Genomic DNA, 16,691 nt, shown 5'->3' with positions numbered 1-16,691 from the left:
ACTGCTGCTGCTACTGCTACTGCTACTGCTACTGCTACTGCTACTGCTACTGCTGCTGCTGCTGCTACTGCTACTGCTACTGCTACTACTACTGTTGCTGCTGCTGAGGGATAGGGCGAGAGAAGAAAGCGGGTGAGAGGAGAGAGAGGGGGAGAGAGAGGGAGAGAGATGAGAGAACAAGAAAAGAGAGAGGGATGAGAGGGAGCGGAAGAGAGAGGGGAGAGGGAGCGGGAGAGAGGGGAGAGGGCGATGAGGAAAGAGGGCAGGGGGAAAGAGAGCGAAAGTGAGAGCGAAAAACATTTTCTACTTCAAACATTGCTGCCGCGTGTTTTCGGTAGCATCGCATGCCGACGGCCCCGCCCGCGGGTCGTGCGACGAGGCGATCGATGGATGCATGCATGCTACAACTGCTGCACGACCAGCGCCAGTCAGTCAGTCAACTGACTCAATCGCGAACACTTTCGCTAGCAAGCCCACGCGATCTATCGCTACACACAGGCGAGTAGACACAGCGCCGCTCGCACGTCCGCAGAGGGAAATAGCTTTTCCCCGTGTAGCATGCGGCCTGCGACAGAGCGAACGACCAGCCAACTGCTGAGTAGCCCTATATACACATTAACAGGTGCCAACTTCCGACGGTTGTTAGCGCCGATATCAGCTGCTCGTGAGATTTTATGAGCCGGACGGAAGAATGATCGCTGTAAGCAGCGAGAAAGGAAAATCAGTTCACGAGTTGAAAATGGAAAACGGTTTATGAGTATGAAGAACAAAGAGTTCATGAGAAGGAAGAAGAAAGGCGGGGAAGTAGGATAACATTACGTAACCAGACCGCTCTTCCCCCCTTCTAACGAGCGTCGGAAATGAACATTCCTTCGTCCAAAACAAGCGAACGGCCAGGTGATAGGGGCCGGAGAACGATAGACATGGGGCATGCCGCATACATGTCCGATACGGCCTCCTATCTGTGAGCGCGGTATCACACATGTACAGACACCCACACGCTATAGAAGACGACTTGCCACCGTCTACACGCCAATCTTAGTTACTATAACACAAAAGCGCCCTGATGCTCTAATGCTCCAGAATTCGGAAGCGAACGGAGCCCCCCCCTCCCCTTCCCCTTTTTCTTCCCTCTCCCACCGCCCGCCGGCTATTCACGCGCAAACTGTTGCTATATCGCGAGACATATCAACTGAGTATTCAAAGCGGCTCGACTGACTATTCAATCGCGGTGCGCTTGCAGACCTGCCGAGATTTGGGCCCTCTATTGTACTCGCCCACGCACTGTCCAGAACACCTGCACAATTAGCGCGGCTCTGCCTGCCATTTAAGGCCATCTCGCGTTAGGTGAGCTCGCCCAGGCAAACAGGCAGCGGCGCGTATATATGCGGGCAGCGGGACTAAACGCGGGCGGGTAAACTGTGGACGCCGGCGTGCGATGGCAGTCGCCAGCTCGTCGTGACTCACGATCGCCCGTGCTGCGATGCGTGCCGTCTGCCATCACGCTCCCGTATCCGTCCCGCGCTTAGTTACCGTCATATGTACGTGACTAATATCTAGTCTAGCGTGCACATGCCGTCGGGTATTCTACCCTTCTATAGAACAGTTTCTGTGACAGTTAATCACACGGTAGCACGCAGCAGCAGGCGAGGTGCAGAGGTCTGGTGGATGTGTCAACAAGGGTGCTACGCGGGGCAACTAACCCCTATACACATCAAATAGCAACAACTAAGAACTACACATCAACACAGCCACAGCTAAGAACTACACATGTCAACACAGCCACAACTAAGAACTACACATCAACACAGCAACAACTAAGAACTACACCATCACAACAGGCCTCAAACTAAGAACTACACCTCAACACAGCCACAACTAATAACGACACCTCAACACAGCCACAACTAAGAACTACACCTCAACACAACCACAACTAAGAACTACACATCAACACAGCCACAACTAAGAACTACACCTCAACACAGCCACAACTAAGAACTACACCTCAACACAGCCACAACTAAGAACTACATCCTACCACACATAAGCACAGCGCCACAACTAAGAACTACACTCAACACAGCCACAACTAAGAACCTACACATCAACAGCCACAACTAAGAAACTTACACATCAACACAGCAACAACTAAGAACTACATATCAATACAGAGACAACTAACTTCTTCATATGAATATACAGAGACAACTAACTTCTTCATATGAATACAGAGACAACTAACTTCTTCATACGAATACAGAGACAACTAACTTCTTCATATGAATATGTACAGAGACAACTAACTTCTTCATATGAATACAGAGACAACTAACTTCTTCATATGAATACAGAGACAACTAACTTCTTCATATGAATACAGAGACAACTAACTTCTTCATATGAATACAGAGATAACTAACTTCTTCATATGAATACAGAGAGTGAGAGACAACTAACTTCTTCATATGAATACAGAGACAACTAACTTCTTCATATGAATACAGAGACAACTAACTTCTTCATAGGAATACAGAGACAACTAACTATTACACATCAACACAAAAACAACTAACTTCTACATATCAATACAGAGACGTATCAAAACGGAAATGCCGCGCGCGGGCAATCTTGGATAATGCTCGCTCTCGGTGTTTGCAATAAGGTGTGCAATGTTAGTGCAATGTTGTCTATCAGTTGTTGTCATTCCCCACTATGCACCCCCACACGTTGTGATGTTTGTCTAGACCGATACGGATATTATCCCCAACACTGATACAGGGCTATGTATAACAGTCTGCCTATCTTGTTGGCAAGTTCTGGTCAAACTAACATTTGCTCATCCTGTGTGTTATCGCCTCCACAAATAACCGCCGCGTCAGCACCCAGATAGATAGCCCTGGCTGCCCCCAAAGTGACTGCTCTATCTCCTTCTCTCAATCTCCTGTTACCTCCTTATCCCTCAACTCTCCTCTCCCTTTCCACGGTTTCCCCTAAGACCCTCCTCCTCTCTCATACTCACTCCCACACGTGGGAACAGGAGCTCGTGCGTATTTCAGATCTGGCATTGCACGCTGCCGGATTATTTACACAGATATCACGCGAGTAGCCAACCCCGGAAATTATCGCCTTCCGATGTCCAGCGAGCTCGGGTGCAGCCTGAGTTCGTCTGCCACCGTCGCGACCTGCGCTGAGAAACACAAGTCTGGCGCCCGCGATTGTCGAGAGAGGGAGGCTGGTATAAGAGGCCGTGTCCCGTCGAAATATCACGAAATAGGCCCCTATGTAAAGTAAGGCCATAAATTCGAAAAATAACTAGAAATAACCAGATAAAAAAGACTCACGCACATCCCCCGCGTGTTCTCCCCTCAGCGACTCATGCATGATAGAATCACCTGCTTTATCTTACTTTACTTGGTTACAACTTCAGGCAGGATTACCTCCCACGTCAAACCACACAGATTTTGATAGACACGTATCCATAATAAGGCGTTGAGGCACAACCGGTGGCAGCCATAGGAACTCCCAGAATCAGTCCACCAGCACGCGCATAGTATCTTTACACAGCCTGGGGCAAAGCGGTTACCCGACTTCAGGAACGGCAAGGATCGCATATAGTGTCTGTGAGTAGGTAGGTACATACGCTCTAGCCTGCATGCACAAATGCATTCCTGCGGTGCGTATACGCATACGTACGCGCAGCTGTGTACGCACGGAGAGGCTGTCAGACGACGACGGCGGCGGCGAAGGCGGGATTTTGGTGCAGGTCGCTCATCACGCCAGCAGCCACGTGTGGCGACGTAGCAAAGCACGCGCGTGTAAACTCGAGCGTGTTTAACCACTTCCGTTTGCGGCGTTTCTTTAAAAATAAACGTTCCGCGTGCAAAAGCTGGCAGAATAATTGTGTTGGGAACTCGCTGCGTGAAAAAAAAATACCCCGCGTACTCATTGCATACGCTGCAGTGCGTGTTTACACCACTATGGGTACACGGTGCGTGCGTGTGCGCGCGTGCGTGTGTGTGTGTATGTGCGCGTGTGCCTGCATACGTGCGTGCGTGAGTGCATCGGTTCTACATCGATGTCAAACGCGTTGCAATTTAATTGGGCTCATTTTTCTGACACACACTAATCATAATATAACTAGCGTTGTGGAAAAACACTAGAGCTACCGCTCTACCGCTAATTCTGTTTTCTCTATAATATAGGTGGCTGTTTTCTATAAAGACGGTGCCCGTCTGCTGCACCGGAGGCAGCCTCACAGAAATACGATGGACGCGTAAACTAGTCAAAAGACAAGCAAACTTGCGCGACCCTTATATAATCATATCGTTACTAAAACTGCATGCATGAGCGGTGGTTTATATAGGCCTTTCCTGTCAGCACGCCTACACCGGTATCCTTGCCTCGCTCGCACCCTGTCTCACTCAGTTCCCTTGAACTTGTTATGACATCTGATAAGCAATCTTACCCGACTAGCTCCACACAGCCAATTTTATAGCGATACAAAAAATCAATTAATTTTACTCAAATTTCAAATGTATCCATAAAAGGGTGGGCTATAACTAAGAAGATAACGAATAATCAATTCATAATAAGAAACTAGATCTGATTGTAACGTAGTACGCGCGCTTTCCTACACCTGCTTTTCGCCATAAATAAGACCGGTGGGGATCTTAATTCACTATCAGAACACTTAAACAGCCCCCGGAGCGCTAGCTCTTCCTGTCCGCATTCTTGTTTGTACGCACACAGCGCGGCTCAGACGCCGCGAAATGGCTCAGACGCCGCGAAATACAGAAGCCGCGCCAAACGTTCTTTCGCAGCAGTCACAGCAAGGAGAGCGCAGACGAACGATCGATAGCCCAGTTAATAATACCAACGTTCAACGAAGCCATGCACCTATATAGCTAGCCGAGCCTAGCTCGGCAAAAACGTTCCAGCTTTCCCCGCCAGCAGGCTTTCTCGATCTGCCCGTGCTACGTACGGCCTCTGCGGGCACAGCGTCGATGTGTAACTCTGCCGTCGAATTCATGTGATGAAGCGCGATCCCCCCCACCCGAAACTCAACGCTGCCGACCGAAGGTCATCCGAAGGTCAACCCAAAGCTGCGATGCGATGTCAGAAATCATGATATCAAGAGCTAATAATACCTTATTATTAGCCTTTGACGATATACGACTATTGACCTAGGCTGTCGTAAGTTTCGCAATTCAATTCATCTGCTAAAGTTATGACATCATAATCCTATACGTAGGATCAGGAGGAGCTGTAGGAGACTTTCACCATGTCATAGCAGCTCGGACGTCTAACAACGGGGTTCCTTTTTTTGCTCCCATTTCGCCAGTGGGCGCCAATAAGAGGGAGGGGCGACAAACCGACCGTCCCTGTCCCCGATGTTCTCCTCCACGACTTATGCCCGTGCGACTAACGAAGCCGATAGGGTGAAGCCATGAATCCCTGGGCCTGTACCGTACCAGTTGCGGATTCTGGGGAAGAGCGAGCCAGCGACCGTTGCATAACACATGCAGCAGACACAGCGACACAGCGACATAGACAAGGGGCCCGTGGCATATGGTTCATCGAGCTTCATACGAAATACGAAATACGAAGAACTATTACACTCACTCGCAGAATAATCAATTAACGCTGTAAGATTCTTCCCCGTAGAGTACACCGAGATGGTATATATGTAAATTCTATATTTTACCCCCTATGTATACAAACGGCTATTTTAGGAGGCGGCTACTGCCGACTGCCTGCGCGGGTCGTTGGCATAGTTCAGAGTATACAACTATACTGGCGGGCGGACAGCGACCACCACGGCGTGTATGCATTACGAAGCCAGTATTAACGCACCGAGTAGCTTCATCCGAAAGGCGCGTTTTTGTTTGCTCATGCCTGCAGACGAAGAGATAACCACCAGCCAGCCAAATGACGGGCAGCTTTGCCCCCGCCCGCCGGCAAAATGCCGCCGCCGCGCCTGACGCTTACAAACACGAGCTCATTCGGTTTCAACAATGCAGCAGCAGCAGAAACACTCCGCCTCTTTGCGCGTCATCTGACGTCATTCAACACACGTGCGCGCGGCGCGGTAGTGCTAAGCTTCATTGGCCCTCCCTAAAAATCTCGGAACCCCCCACCCCTACTACCCACCGGTCGGCAACCACCGGCGCGCCGCTGCCAAATATTGATGGTTTCGGCTTCGCTCCAAGCTAGCCGGGGTCTGCCTTGCTCGTGTGCGTTGTGGCGCAACACCGCCCTGCTGTTGCACCATCAGCAGCAACCGCGGCTCCGTATAGCGTGACGAATGGGAATGCATAGCCTACAGCGAACGACATAGGCAGGGCCCTCTGCGTAGTTGCGAAGAGTGAATAGGCGCACAGCGTGATTACTGCAGCCTACATTAGAATTAACCACACAGTTAGCGTCAAATACCAACTCCTCCTCTCCACACACATGTATACACCCCAACAGACGATACACGAAAAATAAAGGAGTTAGGTGTCGGCTAAGATAACTATTAAAGGTCAAGGGCACCCACAGTAGGATTCGTGCGGATGTGCGAGGTAGCTGAGATCTAAGCGCTAGACCAGGCGACAAATTACTTAGTAAAAACAAAACGTTAATTACAAATTACAATGTGTGTTCGCACATGTCAGGATCGCTCTCTCCGATGCCAATTGTCCCTTACCATCCCAATTACACGCACGTTAGCTACAGGCAAAAGAGCAAAACGCACGCATGCACACACCCACACGCACGCCCACGCACGCACATGATGCGGTTGCAGTTTTAAAAGTACACATGAGAATGCTTTCTAGAGCCAACTATAACTACGCAGTTAGCAAATATATCTTCTCCAAAAACAAATCCTACAGCGCGGGGAAAAACGCATAGTTTAAAAAAGTTCCGGCTTAAGGCCAGTAATTGACTCACTGGTAGCCTCCTCATGACCTTGGTGCTAGATAGGCACACGGTAACCAGGTCAAAGAGAAGCAATCAATCCCTAACGGCATCTTCACGAGCCACCCGATGCTTTCATCGGCATCCTTTTTTATCACACGCGTGTTGCTTTCGTTGGAATTCCAGCGGGCAAAGTGACCTTTCCTATAAACTAAATAGGTCGGACTGTCTATGTCGTGGCCTTGTGCCGTGTATGTGACGAATGCATGCGCTAAAACTTGTATGTTTTAACGGAAGTGAGTGGCGGTATAAGCTTCCAGCACCCAGCAGACCTTGGCAGCTGTTACATGTATACATTTACATCGATAAACCTAGCTAATGTGCGTGCGTGCGTGCGTGCGTGTGCGTGCACAACAGGGCGTGCGTTCGCCTGGATATATATTTATATCTACATGTTACTGTTACAGCAGCAGGTCGTGTCTTTCATACCGGGTCGTAGCAAAAGCGCGACTTAAAATATATGCAATAGCCAGCGACCAACCATTGACGTTCCAACCGCACTTAGCGTACACGAAATTCACAAGCAAACGCAAAGTTCGTACGCAAATGATTGCTTGCTTTACACGGCTAATTACCGTACCCGCACATAGATACGACGTAAACGTATGCGATCATGTGTAGGCGCTACTAAGAGTACATGTATAGTATCAAGAATACATAATAGAGATCTCTATTATGTACTCTTGTCTGTCTCTTGATAGTATAGTGACGCATGGAGACCGTACATCTCTGTTCACGTACTCCTGGCGCTACATCATCCCCCGTGACTATAACAGCAACCGCTGTCAATACATCCGCGAACTGCAAACTCTCAGCATGCCAGTAATCTATCCTCATACCACGTACTTTAGCGATCGTACCAACAACCCTCCTCAATCACCTCCCACACTTGCCGTCTCTAGGCGATTATAATTAGTCAGTAGTTCCCATGTTTCGTAGAAGCCGTACTACATGTCTACTAACGCTCTATCAACACTGTGTACACGCCCATATATATCTATGTTGCCAAGCGGTGGTCATCGTAATTCGAGTGTTTACACATGTGCAGCAGCACTGTGAGTAATGTGAGGACAGGGCGCCTCCGCCGGGGTTATCCCCAGCCAGAATTCTCAGCATTGGCAGACCAGCTGGCAGCATCTCTGAACAGTAGCTAGTAAATCAGCATGCGCTACCGAAATCGGATTGGGTCTACGGGACCTGACTGAGAGGAGCGGATGCTTCGAAAGACAGGGGTGGAAAGAGAAGGAGAGAGGGAGGGAAGGAGGGGAGGGGTGGAGAAAGTGAGGACGGGAGAGAGGGGGAGGGAGGAAGAGAGAGGGAGGGGCAGAAAGGGAGAGCGGAAGGGTGGAGGGAGAGAAAGAGAGAGAGATAGAGGAAGGAAGGGCGAGAGAGAGACAGAGGGGGGAAAGAGGGAGTGAGAAAGAGCGGGTATCTCTGCACGGTACGTCTACTCTGTGTAACTAGTACGCACGTGGCCGAAATTGTGGCTACGATACTACGCGAGTAACTAAGCCACTAGGCATGTTCACGGGCGCACGCATCCAGCTGTTTCTTCTTCGACAGTTTATTGCCAAAACAAACCGGCACTACCTGACTGGAGGTCTCGTATTTTTCATTGAGAATGCGGGCGCTAGATAATTGAAATAATGTTTCTTCATGAAAGATTTCGTTTGATCCGACGTGCACATGAGTTCAGGGTAAGTTAAATACCCCATTACATGCGTGCGCGCGAAGGGGCGTGCGTGAGAGAAAGAGAGAGAGAGAGAGAGAGAGCGAGAGAGAGAAAGAGAGAGAGCGCGCGCGCACGCGTAAAAGAGAAACCAGCGCGTCTGGAATGAATCTGGCATACCGGACCTTCACAGCATCCTTCGCCACTCGTCACGACACCGGGCAATGTGGCGCTACGCTTCCACGCCTGCATACCAAGCCTAAAACCCACAGGCACTTGAGACAGTCAGTAAAAACTGAAAATAATATGAACGCACATTCACAAATACTACCATAGGCCCTACCTCTCAATTACAGTTCCACTGTTGTGTCACTGTACATCAACTTCCCTTCATAAAAACTAACGCCGAACGCTCCCGCATTCGCCGCTGCGAGTGTGCTGTGTCGCCATGATAATGATGAAAATAATATATAAGCAGCTGTCCCAAGTGCCCGTACTAAAAACCAAGCGAGCCGCGTAGGAAATACCGGGACTGACGCGCGCGAAGGAGTGAACCTGAAACTCAACCTGCCGGGAGAGAGAGAGAGAGAGAGAGAGAGATGCGTGATAGCAGGAGGCAGAGACGCTGGTCTCTGCTGGCAATTATGTATACCGACTGGGCCACGGCCCACATCTGGAAGCGCGCGCTGCCGTGGCAGGCAGGCAGGCAGGCAGGGGGATGCCGCGGCTGGGTGTAAGCGATACGGCAATAAGGAGTGGCGCAACCGGTACCCGCGGAGGCCTCCACTGACGGAGAGAGAAAAGAAGTTGCTAATTAGAGTGTCGTGAGCGCTTCTCACCCCACATTTACGACTCGCGTGTAATCGTAGCGGGAAGAGAACAGGGGCTTACGCTTCTCTCTCTCTCTCTCTCTCTCTCTCTCTCTCTCTCTCTCTCTCTCTCTCTCTCTCTCTCTCTCAGTCTCCTCTCTCTCTCTGCTCTCGCTCTCGCTCTCGCCTCTCTCTCTCGCTCTCTCCTCTCTCTCTCTCTCTCTCTCTCTCTCTCTCTCTCTCTCTCTTCTCTCTCTTCTCTCTCTCTCTCTCTCTCTCTTCTCTCTCTCTTCTCTCTCTCTCTCTCTCTCTCTCTCGCTCTCGCTCTTCGCTCTCTCCTCTCGCTCTCTCCTCTCGCTTCCCTCTCTCGCTCTCTCCTCTCTCTACTCTCTCTCTCTCGCTCGCTCCGCTCGCTCTCTCTCTCTCTCTCCTCTCTCTCTCTCTCTCTCGCTCTCTCTCTCTCTCTCTCTCGTCACTGTCTCCTTCTCTCTTCTCTCTTGTCTGTCTCTCTCTCTCTCTCTCTCTCTCGGTCTCTCTCTCACTATTTGCATGCCAGCACAGCAGCACAAGACAACGGGCTACCAGCGCCTATGTGCTCTCCTTCCCACGATAAATCACTCTGGGTATTACATAGTTCTACCGGCGTAGTCTCTCCGTTCCCGCTACAGGAGCTATTCCTGTAGCGGGTGCGATGGGGCTACATCAGCAGAGCTAGGTATTACAGAATTGTGAAAGAATTCAAAACAGGATCATTTCATCGAGAAAATACTATATGCACACAGTCAGGCGAGATGCAGATACCCATTCGCTGTGCAGTGCAACGTAGCGAAGCCATTCGGCCGCCCTAACAGACAGACCGCACTTACAATTTAGTATTCGGCTGTAACCCGTTAGCACATACTCATCACTCAAGCGCAACCAACCACCGATGATAGAGTTAGGCTAATATAAAAAGCAAAAGTAAGATCATACAAACCAGTTAGCTACAGTAACTCGGACGACAACAACACACGACAAGCCGAAGCGATTCCACGAAATAAAAATCTCCCTCACCAGACCGCAGGTCGCTACCAAATAGATCACGCTACCTACTGCCTCATCTCAGTTCATCTGCATACTAGAGAGGGACGATGTGCTCTCACCTGAGCATGGCTGTGTATGTGTGTGTAGGGGGAGGGGGGGGGGGTAAGCTCAAGTCGGGGATTTGGCGCTCCATCGATCTACCAGCCTCGTTTGTTTCTTCGAAATGAGACGCGAACAACAACGCATGGAATGCGGTCTGGGCCTGCCACCAAGCCTCCGTCCCTTCGTCTCACTAGGATACGGAGCTGGCGGTAGAGCGCACACACCCACGCACGCACGCGCTATGCGAGAAATACGATATTTTAACACAATATTTTAAGCCCGTCTATCAACACAATCTAACCGAGCAGCAGAAGCAAGTTCAAGCAACCCATCCCACTGCCACTATCCATTCTATCTCTAACTGAACCCCTAGCATTACACACGCCCCTGCACGTGTACACGTCCGTGCGTTTGCAATGAATGTAAAAGGGTCAACATTTCGCGTGCTTATCTCTGTATTGAGTTCTTATTATTTTTAAACAAGCAAACGCCGTATGAAAAATGCACACAAAGACACGCCAATTACCTGTGCGTATGTGAGCTTCTAATTTTAGACAATGCCTCGAAACATTTTTCGACTACATCGAAGCATTTTAATGACTTTATACTCTACACTCTCTAGACAAATGCGTCCATGCTTAAAAAGAGATACATATACGCACACCCACCGAAACACACGGGTGCAGTGAAAGATAAGAAGGAAGGAAAGCGAGTTGCAACTTAGTTTTCATTGATGCAATTTTAAAATGCGACCCATTCAGAGATAACTGGGCATTTAATACAGACTACAGAGTATGCCAATACAATGTAACAACTACGTCTAAACCAGCCAATCTGCGCTGTCATATTGCGTAGAGTACACACAGACATCTTGACCTTTGCGTGACTTATGTATAGCTTCCAACCGTAGCAGGGAATTACTATGCACTTACACTTTGGAATCGCTTAGAATGCGTGGTGTACGTTACACTATTGTGTTATGCAAACAACTGCACCTGCCCACGCTCACATATCGAGTATATCGAACATTTATACGACGGTTATAATATTAATAACTGCGAGCAGGAGACACGATACACATGCGGGCTGGGCGCACACATGGAAGACCGAACTTGGCAAGCCTGTTTGAAATCTAGGCCAGATGAAGTTGAGTACACATAAGTGCATATGACATAGAGCCCGAGAACTTTCCATCAACTCTTGTGATCTAATGCAGCCAGCATTTAAAGGGGTCTACATTTTTTTGGGATTGGCATTCAAATTCGCCTACGCAAGCAGTTTTATAAACTCAAAGTTTGTAGAGAAAGAATTGGTCTTCCCAGTTTAAAAAAAAATTGGAATGGCTAGTCCGCTTCACCATGACCAACACATCGGGGACTTGCAACACTGAGATAGAAATGATAGCAGATCAGTACTAAAGCTCACTGCCCTAGAAATGATAGTAAATCAGCACATTCCAGCCTGTGCTAGCGGTCACTTCTATAAAAAGAACACATGGCCGTAAAGGTGACTTTCTGCATGCACCTTGCGCGACCTTTACACATGGGTTTGTCTGTATTTAAATTTTAATATAACTCACCACTGTCACTGGGTGTCTGCACGCCGGGCGGTACCGCCTTCCGTCTGTCCGATCCGGTGGTACTGCTCGGGCTGCTGGGATTCGTACAGCTGCCACTACTGCTACTCCGGCAACTGTAACTGTGATCGGAGTTGTACGGGTAGGGGAAAACCTGCGCCGGGTCTACGCACTCGGTGGAGCTGTACTCTTGTTTCTCGGACGCCGCCGTCGCCGCCACAGGCAAGGCGACAGAGTTTGTGTAGTCGTCGTCACACGTCGATATCGTCCGGGTCGCCCCGTCGCCGTTGCGATACAAAGTCGACTTTGAGTTTGTTTTTCGTGCGGGTTTTGCGACAAGGTCCTCGATCGAGTAGCCGACTGACCACATGCAGTCCTGAATGAGCGGCGAGCGAAGGAAGCTGCTGTCAAGTCCCGTGCACGGTTTCACAGAATCCTCGAACGTAGCTATCAAGTCGTCGATGGTTGTCAGGTCGTCAAAGGGCTTCACAAGGTCCGGGGCTTCGTCGTCTGAGCCGTGCATTGGCGACAGCGGCGGTGTCGGCAACAGCTCAAACTTCTTCCACATGTCCTCGGAGTACAGGTGCGTGTTGCACGACTCGGCAAACCCGCACAGCTGACAGTCGGCGCAGTCGCCGAGCGAAAAGTTAGCGTCGAGCGAGGCGGTCGGGGCCGACGGGTCGCCGGTCCCCAGTAGCGCGGGCATCGTGTCTGCCGGAGCCCTGCAAGTTGCCGAACTACTTACTACCTGTGTACTCGGTGACGCAAAAGCGGGGGATGAACACACTACAGCGATTCAGCCAAAAACTGTTCATGTGCAACACTTATCTGCAGAAGGAAAAGCAAAGATTCAGTTGTCAATCAAGTCAATTGTCAAACTAAGTTGCACGTGTACATACTATACCAATCGCACACATGCGTACACTCGAACACGCATATATACACACGCACTAGTTATACACGCGTGCACGCATACACACGCACACGGTTATGCAGGCAGTCAAGTGCCTAATAATTGAATTTGTGCGATCAGTGTATCTTCATGTCCTAACACAGAAACAGTAACAGCAGCACACAATCAACCACAATAATATACGCTGTGGCTATATGCCCGGCAGCCGGGCACGGTCTTCGATTTCCTAAATGCCCGGCAGTTCCTAACCCTAACCCTTGTTTACTTGAGATAACGCTGAAAATAAAAAACTGCCGGGCATATAGCCACTCTGAATAATACACACTTGTAAAGTGAATATCTCAGGTGCGAACATGCTGAGACTGAATGCAGTCCGTAGCTGTGTGTACTACAACTTACAGCCGCGTGTAGCATTGCGACCTTGGAGTATCATAATGGTTGCTATGTACATATCGATCAATCTTACGAGCCACTCACGGCTATTACTAAATCTCGTAAAATTAAAACCGGTAAGCTTAGTTACGCACTACAACTACAACTCGTACAAGTACAAGTCTTGCACACAATCTACCGATCTAGGCCTACACAAGCCATAGTACTCGCCCACATTTACGGGAAGCAGCGACACGGTTTCCACACGGTTTCCACATAGTGCGATAGTGTTGTGTATTGATCGACTCCGTGTCTCAACGATCACACATCGCCCCTAAGCTAAACTAGAGTAGATACACTACTCTACTAGTACTACGTATACTCACTCACTCACCCCACCGCCCCCTAGTCTCTAGTCAGTGAGTCACTAGTATATTACCGACTAGTAGTACTAGTAGTACTCACAGTCACTGTAGGCCTAGTTATCATTCGACGACAAAATAACATTAAAATCAAACGTACAACTCACAACAACTACACTAGCTTAAAAAATATACATAAACCTACGAACTTACATAAATGTCACCAGTGTCCGATGCGTACTTTCATAGATAATCGTGATAAAACAACAACATCGGGCAGCTTAGACACACCACGTCAAGAATGCGCGCGTCTGGCCGGCTTATGAAAGAAACATGGATACAGCATTCTTCACGCCACCATCGCCCGTATCAATGCGATGTGGGTTCATGACCGTATCAAGCAAGAGCCAATAACCAAGCAAATATCGATCACATTATAAAAATTTGTTGTTAATGTATACATTAATTACATTTAAGTACAATAAAGTCAACCTACTGTCGGTTTATAAGAAATTTAACAGTGCCAGACACTGGAACTATATCTCTCGTGTGGCGGATGAGCACCAGACGGTAAGTGATGAGGCGACTGGCGGGAATGCAGCCAACAGTAGGCGGAGCCACCGCGCAGCTATCCAATTAAATCGCTGCATGGATTTACGTGAATCGGGCGAGCGCCGGCGGGGATGTATGAGTTTACGCTCAAAGGTTTCAATCGGTCACTGGGCGAATTTTACCTTTTAAATATTCGAAACCACGCTGTCGGTACGATAGTACTCGTGTTTGCTGCACATTGGACAGTTTAAAAAAATGAGCCAGAATCGCTCCGCGACGATCATATGGTACGATACAGTTCACATAGATGCCGAGATTGATGACTTTGTAAAAAGAAATAGATAAAAAGCTGAAGTATACGAATTTGCATTTAACGACTAAAAATGGTGCAAAAATGCCGAATGACGTTTGACACCTTATTAAACCTGGATCAACTTGCGTGCAATTTTAATTGCGATAGCATATCGCCATTCATCGCCGTTTTAAATGTCATGGTGGCCAATATCGTCTGCCCACGGCGCAATCCAAGATAAGAACCGAAACATCAATGGCACACCTTTGTTCGGTTTGTTTGCCGCGACACGTAACACGCGTTGAGTAAATAAAAGCAGACGCCACTGTTTCCTGCGTTCTCGGAAAATAACGTCGGGTGTGTGTGTGTGTGTATCTATACTCGGCCCAAATACGCTGTACGCCGCCGGATAAGTCGCTCGTCTTTTTTAGACGTTGCGTGATAAACTCGCGCGTAAACTAGCTTCGCCTCTCTCACGGTAACGTAGTACGATAGTGTGCCGCGAGAAATTCGCAGGCAGATAAGCTGTACAGGCGCAGACGCACACAGTCGCCGTTGGTAACGACGTTAGGTGCGGCTGCATGATCGTATCATCTTCATTGACCGATGAACGAGCGCGGCTCAGATATCATCTTTAGCAGTCAGCTGAGAGTAAGGAGGGTCCATTTAAACTATTGGTTCGCTATAAGCTATAGATTTCACGTAAGCCATAGGGTCCATGTAAGCTACACACCCTGTGTAAACTATAGGCTCTGTGCAAGCTATAGACTCCGTGTAAGTTACCGGCCCTGTGTATGTAAACTATATATGCCCTTTGTAAGCTATGGGCCCTGTGTAAGCTATAAGCCCTATGTAAGCTATCGGCTCTTTGTACGTAATAGGCTCTGTGTAAGCTATATGCCCTGTGTAAGCTATCGGCTCTGTGTGTGTAAACTTACTAAACTATATGCCCTTTGTAAGCTACAGGCCCTGTGTAAGCTATAGACCCTATGTAAGCTATCGGCTGTTTGTAAGTTATGAGCTCTGTGTAAGCTATATGCCCTGTATAAGCTATAGGCCCTGTGTAAGCCATAGACCATGTGTAAGCTATAGACCCTGTGCAAGCTAAAAGTCCTATGTAAGCTATGGGCACTGTGTAAGCCATAGACCCTGTGTAAGCTATAGACTCTGTGTAAGCTATAGATCCTATATGTAAGCTATGAGCCCTGTTTAAGCTATAGATCCTGTTCATAACCGCGTGTATGCTGTGAAGCTTGTATAAGCAAAAGGTCCTGTCTGAGCTGGAAACCTCGTGTAATGGGCTGGGCAGCGGGGCAATCCTTGGTGGGAAGGGTAATTTTCGGTCGTTTAGCAGCTTTGCGGTAAACGGTCCACGCTGTTTCTGACGTACAGGTTGTCCGTCTGTCAGTCGTCGCCAGCGGCCGACCACACAGACAGCTGCGCATCTATAATTCTAAAGAACGTCACGTGCGTTATCATGCACCGATTCAAAGCGATAATAAGCTTCCAGCGGGGAGTTTCTGTTACCTTCAGCTTAAATACGCCCACACGCAACGCATCCTTAAAAATCTGCGGAGCTATAAGTACATATACTTATGTCAGTCTGTATACATTTCTCTACAGACACATATGCACATACACGTTTCTCGTCCTATATATATCAAGAGTAGATAATAGGAGATCTCCTATTATGTACTCTTGATAATATATATACTTATATATATATACTTATATATATATACATATATATATATATATAGATATATACATATATATATATATATATATATATATATATATATATATCCGCAACAGATTGGTGGGGCACGACGCCGTTCAAATACTGGCACGCAGCCTTTACAAGTCAAGCCGCGTTCTCACCAACAACCGCCTCACAAAGACACGACGGGAGAATTCCGTCGCTGCTGCTGCTGCTTAATGATATGCACGTCTGCAGCACGACCCATTTACCGCGCGGCCCATTATAACCACATACGCGGCTTTGTGTGTGAAGGGGGGGGGCCGCACCGGGGTGCTCGTGAATGGAGCTGTTGTCTC

General features: G+C 48.6%; 1 protein-coding gene across 1 annotated transcript in view; it reads right to left on the bottom strand.

Annotated features, from left to right (window-relative positions):
• Positions 1 to 14,099, bottom strand: part of LOC106812334 (myc protein-like) — a 33,527-nt gene extending 19,428 nt beyond the window's left edge. Inside the window, exons 1-2 of the mRNA XM_014816180.1 lie at positions 14,003 to 14,099; positions 12,146 to 12,864 (exon numbers count right to left, since the gene is read on the bottom strand). Coding sequence (XP_014671666.1) covers positions 12,146 to 12,864; positions 14,003 to 14,004 — 721 coding nt within the window. The 5' untranslated portion in view covers positions 14,005 to 14,099. The remainder of the gene's footprint in view (positions 1 to 12,145; positions 12,865 to 14,002) is intronic.
• Positions 14,100 to 16,691: the final 2,592 nt, after the last annotated feature.

This window comes from Priapulus caudatus, unplaced genomic scaffold (genome assembly GCF_000485595.1).
Source record: "Priapulus caudatus unplaced genomic scaffold, Priapulus_caudatus-5.0.1 Scaffold636, whole genome shotgun sequence".
NCBI classification, from domain to species: Eukaryota; Metazoa; Priapulida; class Priapulimorpha; order Priapulimorphida; family Priapulidae; genus Priapulus; species Priapulus caudatus.
The sequence above is the reverse complement of the archived record's forward strand: the minus strand, read 5'-3'. Positions and strand labels throughout refer to the sequence as shown.